At 42.1% G+C, this 17,465-nt stretch overlaps 2 protein-coding genes across 2 annotated transcripts in view; one reads left to right on the top strand and one right to left on the bottom strand.

Moving 5' to 3' along the window:
* Window positions 1-57: 57 nt before the first annotated feature.
* Window positions 58-11,030, bottom strand: PCID2 (PCI domain containing 2). Its single transcript, XM_027444412.3, has 14 exons — window positions 10,876-11,030; window positions 9,938-10,027; window positions 9,249-9,322; window positions 8,472-8,537; window positions 7,902-7,943; window positions 7,361-7,415; window positions 5,910-6,013; window positions 5,077-5,152; window positions 4,810-4,951; window positions 4,309-4,409; window positions 2,635-2,708; window positions 2,337-2,462; window positions 1,987-2,110; window positions 58-1,002 (listed from the first exon to the last, which is right to left on the bottom strand). Exons 1-14 carry the CDS (start codon window positions 10,909-10,911, stop codon window positions 913-915), a joined length of 1,200 nt encoding a protein of 399 aa, XP_027300213.2. The 5' UTR covers window positions 10,912-11,030; the 3' UTR covers window positions 58-912.
* Window positions 11,031-11,542: 512 nt separating this feature from the next.
* CUL4A (cullin 4A) overlaps window positions 11,543-17,465 on the top strand; it is a 36,391-nt gene continuing 30,468 nt past the window's right edge. Inside the window, exons 1-3 of the mRNA XM_072031673.1 lie at window positions 11,543-11,798; window positions 12,037-12,152; window positions 16,576-16,680. Coding sequence (XP_071887774.1) covers window positions 11,618-11,798; window positions 12,037-12,152; window positions 16,576-16,680 — 402 coding nt within the window. The 5' untranslated portion in view covers window positions 11,543-11,617. The remainder of the gene's footprint in view (window positions 11,799-12,036; window positions 12,153-16,575; window positions 16,681-17,465) is intronic.

Below are 17,465 nucleotides of genomic sequence, written 5' to 3'. Positions count from 1 at the left end.
TTTTTAATCATAAATCATAATTCAGTAACTGGGTAAAATAAAAACTAGACTCCCAAAGAGGGGGAAAAATGTTTTATTTTCTTTATTAAAAAAAAATCCCATCACAACACACAAAGGTATGTTGTACTCTTCCTCCTCCCCACCCCCCAAAAAAAACACAGAACACACACACAAGGAACATGTAAAACAATGGACCCAGTGGCAGTCTTTTCCCCAGAAATAGAATAAAACAGTGTATGGATAAATTACTTAGATATGCTTTTTTGTTCATCGTAACAAAATTTAATCAAAACAATAAAGGAATTAAAAACAAAAACATATCTGAGCAACTACAGACCAAAAAAAAAAAAAAAACAACAAATCACATTTAGTTGAACTTGTAAGTATCACTGAAACTGCAAAGCTTTCGGTATCAAGCACAACTTCTCTAGTTTTTAGAGAAGGCTTGAAAAGTGTATTTGAGACCACCGAGATTATCAAAGAGGTTTAGAAAGTGGAGACCATAAAAGAAAACGTTATTTCCACCCTGAAAGTTGGATTAGTATATGTACCAAAGGATGATACTTTTCTTTTCCAGAAGATAAATGCTGAGATAGTAACACATAGTACTTCATAACAGCTTTTAAGTACTTTGGAAGGAGTTTGGAATGCTTTGCTTTTATTTCTTCACGAGATACTTCAAATGCTCTAGAAAGCCTGCAGAAACTATCACCGAAAAGTGAGTATTTCATTCCAATGCACTTTGTTACACTGGCAGCCTTGGTCATTCTGGGAAAGGAGCCACAAACAGTTCCTGGTATTCCAGTCCTGGACATGACCCAGGTCATTTACAATGTTCCCTGGCTGATTAGGAGCAGCTCCACTGGGCGAGCCGTGTGTCTGAAAAGTACTTGCACGGCTAAGATGCAACACTCAACACACCGTTGACAGCGCAGGAAATGGGTTCTGCTTACTGACGACAAGTTTTTGATGCTGGTGAGATATATAGCCTTTAATATGACCCTGGCAGGAGGAAGAAACACACTTGTTAGTACTGGCAGCTGGTAACACAACGCCTATACCTCACCTGTCATCAGGCTAAATCAAACAAAGCTACGTGCACGTACTCAATCACCACTGCATTGCTGTACTTGGTGTCCGGAAGGATCCAATTTATGTAAGTGGGTCACCTCACGCAGCAAGCAGAAAGCTGGAACCATAACCATGTTTGCATACTGATGCTGCCGTTGGACTGCCTGTTGCCAGGGCCCCCTCCTGGTTTGCTTATATTTCCCTGAAGAGCTCTAGAGAAGTGTTTCTAAATTTATTCTTGCTCACTTTAAAATTAGGATTTTGATCAATCACTATTCCAAATTTAAAAACAAAAATCCATAATTCTTCTTTTTTAGACATGGAGGGTTACAGCACTGATAGAAATCTTCCAGTCACCTAATCCCACCCTTTGTTACTCTGAGGTCACCAAATAATGCTTCAGAAACAGAGAAGCAGCTCATTTTCTTGCTGACGCTGTAATGCTGCTCCAAAACTTTTAACAGATCAGAAATCTATAGATTGCAAGCCTGGATCTATTCATGAGTAGTTAAGACCCATTTAGACAAATGTGAAACCAAGAAACGTGTTTTTATTTTTTCTGATGTTAGAACATCAAAAGTCTCCTACTTCAAATGCAGAAGAACAAATCCCTTTCTGGTCCCAGTTAGAATTTTTTCCATTTTGAAATGAATACTTATTCTTCATAGAAAAGTCAGTACTGGATCTGTAACGCAGAATTCAACTGCAATTTTAAGTGGTTCCTGCAAAAGAGGCAGGAACTAGAGGAATTCCCCTGGGCAAATGAAAACATTTGCCATTTGGGCACATATTAATCAACTTTTATACACAAGCTAGGATTACTGATATATTTTAGTAACAAACTTTCACTCTCTGCCTAATATTTTTTACTGCCTGGAGTCTGGAAGGACAAAACAATACGTGAGCAGCACATACCATGTAAATAAGGTTAGCTAAAATGCACTGGACTTCATCAATGTCAACATCATCTACTTGCATGAATTTCAGGGCAATCAGAAAGGCATCTAGCGATAGTTGATGCGTTTTGAGGAGTAAATATCTAAAAGAAAAAAAAAAACAAAAAAAACAGAAAATCTGTTATTGGGAAACAATCACTTAGAAATTCTGGTTCTTAGTAAAATGGCCTTCCTATTATAGATTCACTTCAACAGGAATTCTGCCCTCCTACAGAGAGCTAAGGAACATATACATCTCTATTTCAGTCCGAAGTAAAACCACATTATATCCACTTTTGCAAAACATGTAATTTTTTTTATTATGCTTACACTTTCTTAAAGAGATTTCTGTACGTGATGATTTTCAGCTTCTCCAGGATAAGAAAGATTCCGCATCGAATGAAGAAGGTCTCATGCTTTGTCAGAGCGTCGTTCAGTAGGAGAAGATTGCCTTCACTAGAAGGGTGGAAGAAATGAATACGTGAGAAGGTCTCACCCTATCAAGAAAAGAAGCTGCAGGACTTGGTAAGAATATCCTTCCCCTGCTTTCCTTAAGTTATCCCAAACAAATACCTTTCAGTTAAGGCTTCTTGAACTAATGCACAATGCAACAAAATAACCACTGTACCTCACAGCCTTTGTTACTTCAGCAAACTGCATGAGGTCGTACTTTTTTAAGAGCTGAACCGTTGGCATATGGCCCTGAAAAATAAATGTTTTCCGGGATAAAGTCAAGCGCGTTTTCAACATAAACTATAAAAATATTTGTCAGAGAAACAGGCACGTGTTTAACTACTATTTTTTTCCCTGCAGAACAAGAATTAAGTGGAAGTATTTGTAGGACAACCCCCTGTGCTGCCGAACTTCCTGCAACTCAACTCACAATAACTCTTTATCACGGTTTCGGGAGTCTCTTAATATTTCCAAGTGTTGCAGAACAGTTACCAAATTTGTGAAATCAAGATCCTGTGACAGGAGGCTTAGGCAGCTCCACATTTTACGTTACAGTTGTATGATCTCATCTTCAAACAAAGTAACTGTGGGAATCCCAAGCATTCCTAATAATACAGGCAGTGCTTCAGTGCTGTCAAGTGCCACCTCAGCCTGTACCAGATTTTTTCTTCACCACACCTCCACATGGACATTCAAATGTCAGAGAGGGAGAAAAGACAGTTTAAATTTAAAGAAACAAAATTCTCCTTGTTACATCAGGTAAGTCTGAACCAGGTGGGCTATCAAAAAGAAACTTTGTTTTTTTTTTTTTCCCCCCCTTGCACAGTGGAGATCAGATGGCACGCTGACTTGGTCAGCCTTTAAATTTAGTTACCATCCTGCTCTGTTGTTGGTAACTCCTCTCCTGGTTGGAGGATTAACTGACAGCAGAACCCTGCTGCATGTTTACTGAGAGCTGCTAGGAACAAAAATAAGGTTGAAAAAACACCACCTCCCAAGCTATTTTAGTAGAGTTTTAAGGTTAGTGTTAATGTTTGGAATGTGATTTTAAAAAGCAACTGTAAAAACAATGACCTTTATCCAGATTCTTCAGTGCCTCTCGAACACTAGAGCTGCTACAGAGAAGCTGCAGTTATCTCAGGCCCTACAGGACCCAGCAGCTTAGGGAAGGCTGTTGGCTTTATCAACCTTACCATTGACTGATCTGAAAATAACCACTCAGACAACAAACAAGAGCAGAAGCCAATTCTGATAGCCACTATGTGTCTCCCTTACACATGGGAAATTTCCTCCATCAGGAGACAGTTGCAAAGGAAATGAATTGAGGCTGCAAGGGATGGAGAAGGGAGCACAAAGGGGAAAAAGGGAGAATGGTCATGAGCAGGCTGGGACAAGGGTGGAAGATGGGAACTCTCTTAAGTGGATGATAAAAAAAAAAAAAAAAAAAAAAAAAGAAAAAAAAACATTCTCTGTGAGGAACTCTGGTAACAGGGCCAGGAACAAGAAACATTGTAAAATCTTGTTCTTGTCTCCTCAGTCACACCAGAATGGGAAAAGGCATGGAAATGGGGAAGGTCATGAACAAGAAGCAGAGATGTGCTTAATTCTTTTAACAAAAAGATGAAGTGAGCAGGGAACCAGTCTTCACTGATTTCTTCAAAACCCAAATGCAATGTGGTTCTTGATATGCCTCAAATGGGTTAACACAGAAGCTCTATAACAAAAGTTTACATATACTGGTGTTTATGGGGGAGAGGGAAAAAAAAACAACAAACAGAAGAGCCATCCTGAGTTTCAGTTTGCTTTTTTGCCTCACAAGAAGTGATTTGGAAGAGCAGCATTTACTCACCAACAACATTTTCACTGGCAGCAGGTAGATCAAAATCATTCTTTTGTTCTTCTGGCTTGAGCGGTGACAGTGCTCAAAGGCAAAGGACAGGTACTCTTCAGCTGCAGGCACAAATAAAAGCAGTGCTAGTTACAAGAGTCAACAACAAAAAATTGATTAAATCTGTACTCCAAATTCTGTGCTCAACGCCCATTTCTAGCTCGAGGCTATATTTGAAATTATATTAAAAAAACACACAAAAGACAAGGTATTACAAGAAAAGTAGTCTTGTTTCAGAAAGGAAAATAAAATTTGTCAGTACCTAGATGTCTGATGTAACAGCTACAAGCGATATTGGAATTTTCTGCTCAATTCACTCATATTATTAGAACCAGCACGACTTTTCTGTCATCAACACAAACAGAACTGCACCTTCTGCACACGTTTTGAGCCACACACACCATAAGCCAGAGCTCACAGCAAGCTGCAACAGCTTAAATCTGTCTTACCACCACACAGTACCTTGCTTAAAGTCACTGTCAAACATGGCTTTGCGTCCGACGTAGTATCTGTACGTAACTCGCTGTGCCATACTGTATTCGTCCTTCAGGTTTGAGCTGTCAATTGCTCTAATTAAGGGTTTACATAGATGGAGCTTGTTGATCTGTTAAAAAAAATAAAGTTGTGTTGTACTCAGAAATGGTGGATATGCAACATCATGTAAAAAAAAAAAAAAAAAAAAAAGGGTGAATTTGACTCACAAAATAGCTTGTAAGACTCAAACCCTACCTTAAAATAAATTTTGAACAGCTGATTCACGAGAAACAACATGCCCCACTTTTTGGAATCTTCAATGCCTGCTCGACTGTCATAGGAATAGAAAAAAAAAAACAAGCTGCTAGTACTGAACATTGTAAGGAAATAATGACTTTGTTTTTATGGTTAATTCCATCTCTAGATATTTCACAGATTATTTTTTTTTTTAGGATAAAAATGAGTGTCTGAACATAAATGCCAAGGCCAAACTGTTTGTCTTAAACCACGCCAGTACTGTCAAAACAGAAAGTGCTCCAATCTTAACTTTCGAACAACTCTGCTGCATTTCTTCCCAACATAATGAGATGTCACGTAGAATGTTATTCATCTGCAGCAGAATCCTCCCCCCGGTCTGCAGGTAACACATACACTAGAACAGCAGTTGCTTGTAATATTCACGGTGAAAGATGGGTGAGGGGTTAAAAAATAAATAAAAAAGCATTCTCTCCACCTGGAAAGTGCTAAATTGCTAAGACTGGAAACCAAAGTCACCTCTTCCCAGTCTAATTGCATTGAAGCAAACTTCAAGAGAGCACAGAAGGGTTAAGCGCCTTCCCTGAGAGACAAGGACACAGTCAGTCCCTCCCAATCACATCTGCTAGGAAGCTTAAACCTGAGGGAGGCCTCTCCAGCTGTAGTTAACAGTCAAGAGAGAACAGACCAGAAATGAGAGGAAACAAGCCTCAGAAGTGTTCAGTCTTACCCAAATATGTAAGTAACTTCGTAAGTGGAGAAAACTTACGTAAAGTTCATTAAGCTCTTAACAATTTAGCAGTCCCAAGTTGTATGGAGCATCTTTCACTTACGTGTCACTGGCACAGACTCGGAAGCAGCTCATCAGCAGTTCTGCTGCTTTTTCCAACATGTCGCCGACTTTGTTTTTCCCTTTCTTCATGAGCTGTTGATCTGCCTAACGTTACACAGCAAGAAACAACGCATAACTCTGGTTCACTGGACCATAAACAGCTTGGTTCCTTAAGACAGCACTTTATAAGGCATTATAACAACAGATATTACCTTTTACCAACCCCCAAATCTTGATAGTAGTCAAGCTGACAGAACAGAAATACTCAAAAAATCACAACCCACACTTGGAGGGGTTCCTAAACACCCTGTACCAGATTCAATGCAGAGCAGGTGGGTCAGGACTTTGAAAACAGCACTGTCCACTTTTACCTTCAGCACCAAGAAGCTTAACGCAGCTCTCAGAAGGATCATCTTACAGCTGAACTGGAGCATTAACACTCCAACTCAAATTTTAAAGTCCAAAAATCAAGCAAAAAAGAGACGTCTTATAAACAAGAGCAAATAAAAACATTTCCCCAGTTATGAAATCTGAGTTTTAAAAATTATAATTAAGCTTCTCTTTACAACCAGAAGGACCAGATTTTATTTCTAACCTACATTCAACATTTTCTAGTAGTAATTCACACTGCTGCAACCTGAGATTTTCAAGAGAAAGGAACACACATGCTACAGAGTCATGATAACAGTTGGCAGCACTGTTCATGTGAAGTGGAAAGAACCATACACTAACGAATAAGGAATTAAAACAACAAAGATTGGGAAAAAACAGTGAGTGGATTGTTGCTATGTGCCTTCTAGAAAGCTTTACTCTAACACTTGCATTCTCGTTAGCTGAAACGTAAGGACAAGAAATGCAAATACATCCTCTGCTGCAGAAGTCTTTGTACCCACATTTTGAATATACTAAGGCTAAAAGATAACATTCAAAACTAACCCCGCTTTCCCTTTTATTTTTTTTTTTGGTTGCCAGCCGTTGTACTGACTCAGCAAGGGCTCCAATGAGCATCAAAAGCAACACACACAAAGGGAAGACAGAAACGAAGGAAAAGTTTCCCTCACAAGATGCAGTGAGTGCTTAGATTAGCTCTCTTGCCTTGTGCATCTCCACCCTTTGAAAGGCAAAAACCCCAAGGATAACACACAGAAACCACAAGTTATACCATCGTGCTATTCTCTAAAGACAAGTGCTTAATCATTTTATATGCTCTAAGCTGTGAGTTGCGTGCAGGTGCCCAGAACTCCTCCAGTTAAAGCTGCAAACGAGAGTCAGGCAGACTCAGCAACCTAGTTTTATAATAGGATGGGATAAATTTAGTGTATTAACAAAACCTTGAACAACAAATTAGACACTAATGAGCAAAATTAGGCTATGGAATCAAGTAAAAATATTTTCACCACAGAAACTCATAACAGATAAAAAATAATAAGGTTGTTAATCTGTTCTACTTACATTATTAGCAAAAATTCGAAGATCAAGGGCTACAGCATACATAATAGGCAAGGCCCTGGAAAAGTAAGGCACAGCGTGCTTAGTAAATGCAAATGATGCAGTAAAAAGACATTAGAAACAGTTTTTTTTCTTGCTACTTGGTCATAAAGCTAGAAGAATATACATGAATCTTTAAATACAGAAGAATGCATTTTTTTAAAAAAAGGAAAAGTCTTCAAGAGCTCAGCATTTCCAAGTCCTACACTAACAGAAGAATTAATTCCAGAACACAGTGAAATAAAAGGCTGCTAATGGCTTTAAAAAAAATCTCACTTTGAATAAATTCTTCACGTTTGCTTATTGATATCCTAAATACTTAAGCTTAGATGTTTAGTTCTCACACTTTTGGGCCTAAAAACTCAGGCAACAAAAACAATCAGGCTGCATCTCAGTATTGCTGGGGGTAAATAAAAACAGTAGGCACAATTTTAGTTTGATTACTCTATTATACTAGTGAAAGATGAGAGCCTAGTTTTGAAACAAATCTCTACGATACACTTACCAGTTTTCTTCTTTATGTGCCTGAAATGCTCGCAGGAAAGATGTATTGCATTTAGGAGAATTTAAAATGCTATGAAATTAAGCAGATTTAAAAAACAGAGGAGTTGTCACACCACATACTATGTGCTATATGAAAGGGAAGAAGCAAACAAAGCAGCAAGGAGGTAAGAAATAAGGGTGAAAAGACACTAGGGAAGAATGTGAGTACAGCCGCATGCTCTTGGTGCTGCAGTAGCAATGAAAAACATTGGTCACTTAGAGATAAGACAGCAGCTTTCTTTATCAGGATCTTCCCTCTACCCAGGGACAAACTGGGATGTGTATTAATGATTTGAGGTTCTCTTATTCTCTATGAGAAAATAACTTTCTATTTTACAGACAAGAGGCACATTCTTTCACAGTCCCACAGAAAATTCAAAAGAGAAAAGCCTGCCTGGATTTCCTTGTTTAAGGATCTAAATAACTAAAGCATATTTGGAAGCAGACTACATTCTAAAATGGATACAGATAGCTTACTGTACAAGAAAACAGCTAATCTGAAAAAAATATACAACATTGATGAAAAGGATATTGAACGATAACTGTTTGGCACTTGTATGCTTCTATAAAATCATGGTTTCCAACGGCGTAAGTACATCTGTTAAAGAAAAGGAGCATTAGCACATCCAAAAATACATATGTAAGACAATTGTTGTTGTACCTTTTAGCAGGTACAGGCTTTACAGTTTAATTAAAGGAGATACAGTAATAGGATTAGAAAGGTTCCTAAGAAAACAGCTAAGTATTTCAACACAGCACCGAGTTTGATAGCTGCAGAAAACTGATCCAAGAACAGGGATTTGTTTCTGCAGTACGTACAGAACCAACTGTAACATGCTAAGTCTTATTGAAAGTGTCGCCAAGACTAGCGTAGTTAAATATTTCCAGGACTTTTGAAAGTGAACTAAAGACAATGTTAATACAACATAGAATTTCTTTGTATTAAAAACCTCACAAAATTACTCAGGCATTCAAGCTGACTTAGGAGTACTTTTATGACCCAGTTTACCTTTTTTTAATGTTTATTTCCCCTACTTACTTCACTCTAAATTTTCGTGTAGCTAGTAAAAGCAGAGCAAAGGAAACAAGAAGCACCAATGCCAAAGCTGTGCCAATGACCATGTAGAGGGGACTGTCAGGTACATAAAGAAAACTTCATGTGGAAAAGAAAAGGAAGGCCTTTATTTCCTGCAGTCCTAAATACCAAGCCTTCAGATATAAGCCCGTAAAAAATAGCTAAGTACACTTCGTTTTCCCATCCCTGCTGGATGCCTCACAACCGACTTGCCTGTTCCTGGTCCGTCTTTACCTTAAGTGGGCTGCAAACATTTCATCATACGGTGGTTCCAACACTTGTTGACACTTCTCCTCTGGAGATGGAAGCTAAGGACAGAATAAATCAATGAATCACGAAGAGAACTTCTACATGATGTTCTATTTCTGGTGCAATGGATATTTCATCGTGGCAGTCTTATGCATACGTGTCTTTGCAATCTATCAGAACCTTAATTATATTCATAATCACAGTGTAATGAATTGTTACAGTGTGCATTCTGCCTACACAACCAGATTAGAGCCAGTCTTAAATAAAAACACCAGCAATACACGTAGCACAAGCACCAGAGCCTTACTACCCACTGTTTTGCTTTTTATATTTGCTTCCATTCTGCCACACCCCTGATTTTACTAACTGATGTAGACCTGGCCGTTGCAGACCTTCAGGACTCTATTCAGAAAACTAATTCCAAAAATTCCAAACAAAAATCCAGAAAATTCCAAGTGGAACACATAAAACCACCCAGAATAAAAATGGAAACATAATATATGCTCGTAAAAAGAAAGGGGAACTAATCTACAAGGGGATCCCGCTTTGGGCTGCAAAACAGATTCCTGAGGTTTATCCCCAGTGGGCAGGAAGGCATACAGACAGCTAGGAAAACTGAAAGGCGAACAAAAGGAATGTCAAGAAGAGATTCTTGCAGTGTAACAGGTTCTTACCTGAAGCCTTGGGTTTGCAACATGAGGGTGTTTAAACGATACCAATTCTGCACAAAATTGTCCATCTCTGCTGTCAATGGCTTCTTGTACCTGCCCAAGGAAAGCACATCACATAATGAAATCCAGCTGCAGCCATACAACACGTTTCCTGGTCACTACATAAGCCGCCTGCTTGTAAACGGTGTTCATCCACCTCAATACCTTTTCAAATATGAGTTTTAGAGGTTTAAAACTGAATAATTCAATGCATTTTCAACCCACCTGTTTTAAAGAAAGAGATCTGGGGAGAGGACGGTGTGAATGCCATTCTGTTTTTAACCTCATTTATAAGATACCAGCAAACCAGAGAACCTCAACACAACTTATATCAGTTTAGTACCGTAAAGGAGCAGCTGTGAAGAAGCTTTATAGAAGCTTTTTAGAAGCTTTTTAGTTCCAGTTGGACTTATGGGCATTGAACGTGTGCGCAAAGGCGTGAGCCATGCCTGGGGACTACTGCTTGTTGTACTGCAGGGGGAATTTTTAATATAAAGAAAAATTTGCAGGATTTGCACTCGGATTTCATACAGACTTAGCATTTAACATGAAAAAGGGGAAAAAATCAAAACCAACTTTCCTTTGCTCAAAAAAAAATAAACAAAGATCTCTGAAAGAGCTGAAGGAGCTGGCTTTATATTTCCCATCTTGTGCTGCTTTCGTGGCTCCTTTATAGCCTGCGGTCTTTCCCGCTTGGCACGGGGTTCCCACACACGAAGCAGACCTCTTTTCCCCTCAGGGCTTACAGACAGCGCAGCGAGGCCCCGGGAGGGGAGCCCTCCAGAAGCACCCCCCAGAAGGCCGCCCCCGGAGCCGCTCCCGGCTGTGCCAGAGACCACCAGGAGCCCCGCGGGGAGGCATCCCGTGAGGAAAGGAGCGGCCCGGCGCCCCCCCGGCCCCACCTGCTGCAGGTACTGGTTGATGGTGATGTGCGCCATGCCGCAGCCGCCCTCCTCACCGCCCGCCCGCCATCATGGCGCCGCCCAGCACGGCACTTCCGGCAATCGCTACGTCACTTCCTGCACGGCGCCCAGCGGAGCCAGAGCCGCCCCCTCCCGCCCCCGAGCCGCCGGGGTCACGTGGTCTCCCGCCGCGCCTCTTTCCCGCCCCCGGCGGCGCGCGGGGGGCGTGGCCTCGCGCCGGCAGCCAAGGGGGGCGCGCGGGGGGCGGGGCCTGGCAGGGACCACGTGCGGCGGGGCGCGCGGCGCGTCAGTAGGCGGGGGTGGAGGGGCGCGGGGCGGGTGGCTCCGCCGCTCGGCTGTGAGGCGCCTCCGGTGGCTTCACCCCACCCCCCCCTACTCTTGTTGAACACACAGCGCCCGAAAGCACCGCTCCTAAAACACCCCCCCCAGCTCCCCGGCCTCCCCTTCACCCCCATAAAGGGGGATTGCCATGGCGGGGAGCGCCCGGGAGCCATTTTGTGCGCGGGGCTGCCCCTGCCCACACCGCCCAGCGGCCGGGGAGGCGGCCAGACGGCGGCCGGGGCGCCGCGGGGGGGAGGCGGGCGCTTGCCGGTGACCGCTGGGGCCGTGGGGGCGGGTAGAGGAGGAGGAGGAGGAGAAGCAGGAGGAGGAGGAGGCGGGTCCAGGCGTCCCAGCCCAGCCCAGCGCCTTGCCCCGGCCGGACACGGCGCCCGGGGCGGAGATGGCGGACGAGGCGCAGAAGAAGCCGCACTTGTCGGCGCTGGTGGGGCACACCAACGGGCTCACCAAGCTCGCCGCCACCGCCAGCAGCAGCAGCCGGGGAGGGGGGGGAGGAGGAGGAGGAGGAGGAGGCTCCGCCACCACCGCCCCGTCCAAGAAACTGGTCATCAAGAACTTCAGAGGTGGGTGCCAGCTGCCCGCTCCCCTCCCTTGTTTACAACGTGTGTGGGGGGGGCTCCCTAATGCCCCTTATCGCGATATGAGTGGGGACAGGCGCTTATCGCGGTGTCACCGCCTCGCCTGGCACCCCCGGGATGGTAGCGAAGGGGGGGGGTTGTGGGGGGGGTAAGATGGCTCCGCAGGGCCCTGCCCCCCCCCCCCCCGCCCGCTGGCAGCGCCCCGCGCCCTGTGTCTCGGCAGAAAGGCCCAAGCTGCCCGATAACTACACGCAGGACACCTGGCAGAAACTTCACGACGCCGTGGGGGCCATCCAGAGCAGCGTTTCCATCCGCTACAACCTCGAGGAGCTCTACCAGGTAACACCCGTGAGGTGGTTTTCTTATGGGGGGGGTTGGGTGTCACCCGCATCGTCCCCGTGCGCTGTTCACACTCAGGTTTTTTGCAGTTTTGTATATCAAAGGCTCCTTGGAGAGAGCCACCAGCATCTGGGCCCATGAAAAAGCAATTTGGAGGCTGGGAAAGCTGTGGCTGGGCAGGGCTGGGCTTTCAGCCTCTCCGATCCCGCACCCCCTTCAAGGTGCTGAAAATGGGGTGTTAGCTTCACCAGGTTGTGCAGATAAAGAATTTATAACCCGTTTTCTACATAACTTCACTTTCCTGTGACTAAATGTTAAGCTATTTATCGCAGAATCACAGAATTTCTAGGTTGGAAGATATTTGTTGTAACAAGAGTCAGACTTCAGCATCTTTGGAGAATGAAAGAAAGTCTCAGTTGAGCAGACACCAAACTCTCAGTTTACCTTCATTCAGATCACTGTACATATTCATATTAATCAAAGTTCTAATTTTTTTAGTGAAAGTAGAGGAAAAAGTACTGCTGAAACATCAGGGCTGCTGGAGAGGGTCTATAGACGAATATATATTAAAAAAAAAAAAAGAAATAGAATAGTCACAAACCTGTTCTTCCTTTCTACTTTCTCCATTAATTATGGCTTAGTTCTTCATGCATATACATTTAAAATAATAAAGATACTTAGCCGGAGTAGTAATTTTTTTCAACGATCGTGTCATTATGAAAATTACCGATGTGGTAAGTTCTGCTTAAGCACAGCTTAAGTTAATTACGAGTTTTCTGTGGGTGCAGGTGTTTCGTCTGCGAATGTGGATCTCACTGCAAGATCAGGACTTAAGGTGTTAATATTCTCACCCCAAATTTTCTTAATGTTCAGTAGAAATAGGTTTAATGTTGTCTGCAAAGTAGAGACTCTAAGGGGAGACAAAACCAGCAGTCCACATTGGGTCTGTGGTCAAGGAATCAGGCTGAATTTTGGGAGCTGATTAGATTTCTCTCTGTGATTAGTTAAGGTATATAATGTATGGTTCTAAAATGGCTCATTATGTAAATGCATATTGACTTAATAGGATTTAATGCCTTTAAACAGATAACTGGACTGATATACTCATCTATTAATATTTACAGGTTTGCAGAGTTTGAATTACATGACATGTTTCATGGTTTTAAAATGAGCATTTGAAAAATCATGCTCTTTCATGCCCAGCTTAAAAAAAAAAAAAGAGAAAACCACAGATGCTTTGAATGTTACCTAACTTGTTTTCAGAGGCTCGGAAATGAGATTATAGTAATGTGGGTATGAAATCGCCAGGGTACAGGCTTGAGTTTTGGCAGAAGAGAATGAGAGAGATTTCAGATAAGCTGTGGAGGCAGAGCTGTACTTTTTGTTTTTTCTGTTTGTCTGCTTGTTTGTAAAAACTGCATGTTATAAGGTCAGCCCAATAATCTGCAAGGCACTGGTGCAAATCAGCAAGATTTCTGTACAGTGGGTGGTGGCTGAGTGTGCCCATGCATGCATACATCTTCTCCTGCCAGAGGAATAAAAGATGAAGTTCAGCATCTATTGGAAACCTGATCTGTACTTACAGATCGTTTTAACTGCCTGTTGGTGAGCACGGAGCCATCCACCGGGGAAAATTCCTGCATTTGTACCAGTTGTTTTTGCTGTCGGGGTGGCTTTTTGTGCATCTCTGGCATCGTGAGAGCCTGCTGGGGCTCGGTGAGGTAGGCAGGCTGCTCTTGGACTTTCTGATTTGTTTAATTTGACGCTGTGGCTGAGGAAAAAGTAAAGAACAGTGACAAGGCCTGGTGGGAAGTCCGAAGGCTACTCCTTCCCAAGCGTTTGTGGCCAGCAGGGGTTAAAGCAGGAAGGTGCTTGGCAGAGCCAGTGAGCAATGGGAGGGCGGCAGCCAATTTTTTGCTACTAAAATAGAAATGATGTCTGGGATTGGATGTGGATTGCACAGATTTTGATAGAAGTAGCTGGTATTTGATGGGATAGAGAAAGTGGGGCAGTGCAAAGAATTGCCAAGTGAGCAGCGAGTGATTAAAAATAATGGAGAAAGAAAATTCCCTTTGCAACAAAATCCTAAATAAAACAAAATGGGGCAGAAATGCCTTTCCTGAGGGCATAGAGAAAGTTATTGTTGCAGTGAAGGGAAAAAAAATAACATTGGAGCCTTGAGCAGACTTTTATCTGTATGGATGGATAGGAAGGGCTATGTCTCAGAAAAAATAACAAAGTGTCTGAAAAATAGTTGCGTGTGATTACTGTTTGTTGCAGGGGTCACCTGATGTACCCATTTTCAGACCAGAAAAGCAAGAAGCAGTGTAAGACACCTTATGAGTACTTTTCTGTTTGTTTTCGTTGTGTGTTTTGGAAGACAGGCTCTTCAGGATGTTAACACCTATGGAGGAAATAGAACAAGCAGCAGCAATAATTTGCATACTACAACTGAAGACTGCTCAAAACAAGCCATTAAAAGCATTATTCAAAACTTTCACTAGGTTTGTGTAGGCAAAGAGCCTGCAGTGTTCCCTCTCTCCTATCCTTGTAGATGTGGTAATTACTACAGCTTTTTTCCCAGACTAATTGTGTGCAAGATGAATAAATTCAAATTATGTTTCTTCAGAGAGACAGCAACAAGTCTGAATTAAACAAGAGGTGAAGAAGAAGGGAATTGCTGGCTTGCCCCCCACACCAGTCACAAAAGCAAGCACCAGCTAGTTAGAGGCAGTACCCAGGTGATAAGGCAGCAGTCTGAAGCACGCTTCAAGCCCGTGCTGCTGCCCAAAGGGCCGCTTTCCCCTTCACCTCTCTCTTGACCTGCTCACGTGCTAGCACAATCGTTTGTGTGGTCCTGAAGTAAAAGCAGAGTGAAGATCATGTACTAGTACTTTGACAAAGAGTTACGTGCTGATATTAGGCAGCATGACGTTTTATATCACAAACAAGGCGCGCAAACAAAAGTTAAAATATCAGCAGAACTGAGGAAAGACCAAGCACTGGGGAAATCCTGAAACTTTCTGAGTTCATTTATGCTGTTCATCGACAAAATATGGCACTGTAGATCCTCTGGAGCAAGGGAACACAATTTTGGGTCACTCTTGGTCACCCAAACGAAATAGTGCTTCATGTGTCACGCAGTGTTCTCTGCAGCACCACCTCACAGAACAGAGGAAGTTGAGGTGAAGTTAAAGGAAGAGACGGGATGGTTTTCTCGTCTTGTCCAAGTCCTTTGGATAATTTGGTACGAAGCACTGAATGGCCACAAATACTTACTGCAAACTTTACAGCTCTCACAGAGTGTTTGTCTGTCTTCATTGTGATTCATTTTAGATGCTGCGGTCTATTAATAAAATAGTTTATTGAAATGCAGCACACAAGTTAAAATAAAGCGTGCCTGGAACAAAATCTAAATATAGGCAGTGGTATCAAGTGAGGCTACGTTTTCTCTTTGGTATTCCCACTCAGTTTCTTGTGAGGGAAAAAATGTTGGTGTGAGACAATGTAATTGCTGTATAGCTGAACAACAGCATTACAGAGGTGTCAGAGCTGTCCCAGCATAGTCTACATCAGCTGTAACAGCTCAGTTCATATTAAAGTAGTGACCACAGCAACACTTGGTTTGGGGCAGAGTTGTTGTTAACTAGCAAGGAGAAGAAATCCTCAGCTGAATCCCACGAGGTCCAAATAAACTTGTTTTTTAATTGTTAAGGCTTTCATTCTTTTTCACGATTTATATACCTTATACCTAGTGTGTGTATCAGTAGAAACAGAAATAAGCTAATAAAATGACAGGACACCAACTATGTTTGTTTACCATTTTGAGACAATAGTTTAAGTGTTTGGTTCTGATGCTATTTCCACCTCACCTAATTAATGTGAAAGATGAAAACCCCGTTTTATTTAATCCTCTGTGAAAATAACACTAAATAATTAAAGACTTAATCTACAGCAATGCTGAAATGCATCAGTATTCAACAATAATTCATCCTTAACGTTATGGAGAGAAGGGATTAAAATACTTGGTTTGATTGTGTTTTTATAAAATAAATAGGAATGCCGGTGTGCACGTGTGGAGGCATGCACAAATGTACCTACAGAAAGACTGCTGCTGCTGAGCAGAATGGGTGAAAAAAGCCTTTTAATGTTTAACAGCACATCTGAAATATGATAGAGATGATGATGGACCTTGTGCATGACATCTGACAGTGTAAGAAGGGACCAAAATCAGAAAGGAATCACAAAAACTTAAATTTTCTATATAGTTTGGCTAATTTTATTTCGATAAGCTTTATTTTGGTGCGTAGTTTGGACAAGTAATGCTGATTTTTTTCCCCTCTTTGGTGTTGGTCTTGATAACACAGGGAAAATCTGAGTTCATTTATTTTTTTTAATCTCATCTCAACTTTTTTGGTTTTAGGCTGTTGAAAATCTCTGTTCTTACAAAGTCTCTGCTACACTGTACAAACAGCTGCGACAAGTCTGTGAAGATCACGTGAAAGCACAAATTCTTCAATTTAGAGAATATCCTTTTCCTGTGCATGGATATGGTTAGATTTGGGTTTAAATTTTTTTTTTTTTTCAAATAACAGTTTTTTCAAAATGTCAGTGTTATTTGAGGTTGTGTATTTATGACTCAAATATTTTCAAGTCCACCATATGCAACTTCAGTCATCTGGGTAAATATTTTTTGCATACAGAGAAGTAGCGTGGTGACAACTATTTATTTTAGTAGGAATCCAAATTTTACAGCTAATCTAGAAAATTTCAGTAGCACTGTCAGTCTAAGTAACAATATATTAGGTACACCTGTCTGTATGACTAACTATAAGTGCTAGTCAGTGCCAATATGTAGCAGAGGTGTTCAACAAGCCCTTTAGATACCTCACATGCACCTTGGGAAGTTTTTGGAAGAGAGATCGAAGTTCAGAAGATGACTTGGCTGCCCTGGGACCTGCAGAGCACTGAAGTTTTATGGTAAATTTCCCCCCAGTTTTCTCAAGTTACGTTACCAGGCTTCTCTTTCTGTGGCTGAGCTGATAACAGAAGTGCCTGCAGATCCTCTCTGTACACTTGGGTGCAGCCAGCTCTGAAGCCCATTGTGCTTTGCATGCTGAGGGCGTGCTTTATGTGTCTTCTGTATAATAGCCTACTGGTTACGCTTGCTCGGGAAGTAGGATAAGTAGAGTCTACGCCCACCAGGCTGTCCTCGAGAGTGCCTTGGCAAACAGATGCTGGAGAGTGCTGTAGTGAACAGATGCTGCGGTGATCTGAGTGCTAACCCTGTTTCCCAGCTCTCCTGCCTGTATT

The sequence above is a fragment of the Anas platyrhynchos genome, chromosome 1, assembly GCF_047663525.1.
Source record: "Anas platyrhynchos isolate ZD024472 breed Pekin duck chromosome 1, IASCAAS_PekinDuck_T2T, whole genome shotgun sequence".
NCBI lineage: Eukaryota > Metazoa > Chordata > Aves > Anseriformes > Anatidae > Anas > Anas platyrhynchos.
The sequence above is the reverse complement of the archived record's forward strand: the minus strand, read 5'-3'. Positions and strand labels throughout refer to the sequence as shown.

Coding starts and splice junctions, on each gene's coding strand:
- PCID2 (XM_027444412.3), bottom strand. CDS start 10,911: ATGGCGCACATCACCATCAACCAGTACCTGCAGCAG. Junction 9,323..9,937: donor TTGCAAACCCAAGGCTTCAG/GTAAGAACCTGT, acceptor TTCTGTCCTTAG/CTTCCATCTCCAGAGGAGAA. Junction 6,014..7,360: donor TTCGAATTTTTGCTAATAAT/GTAAGTAGAACA, acceptor GTGTAACGTTAG/GCAGATCAACAGCTCATGAA.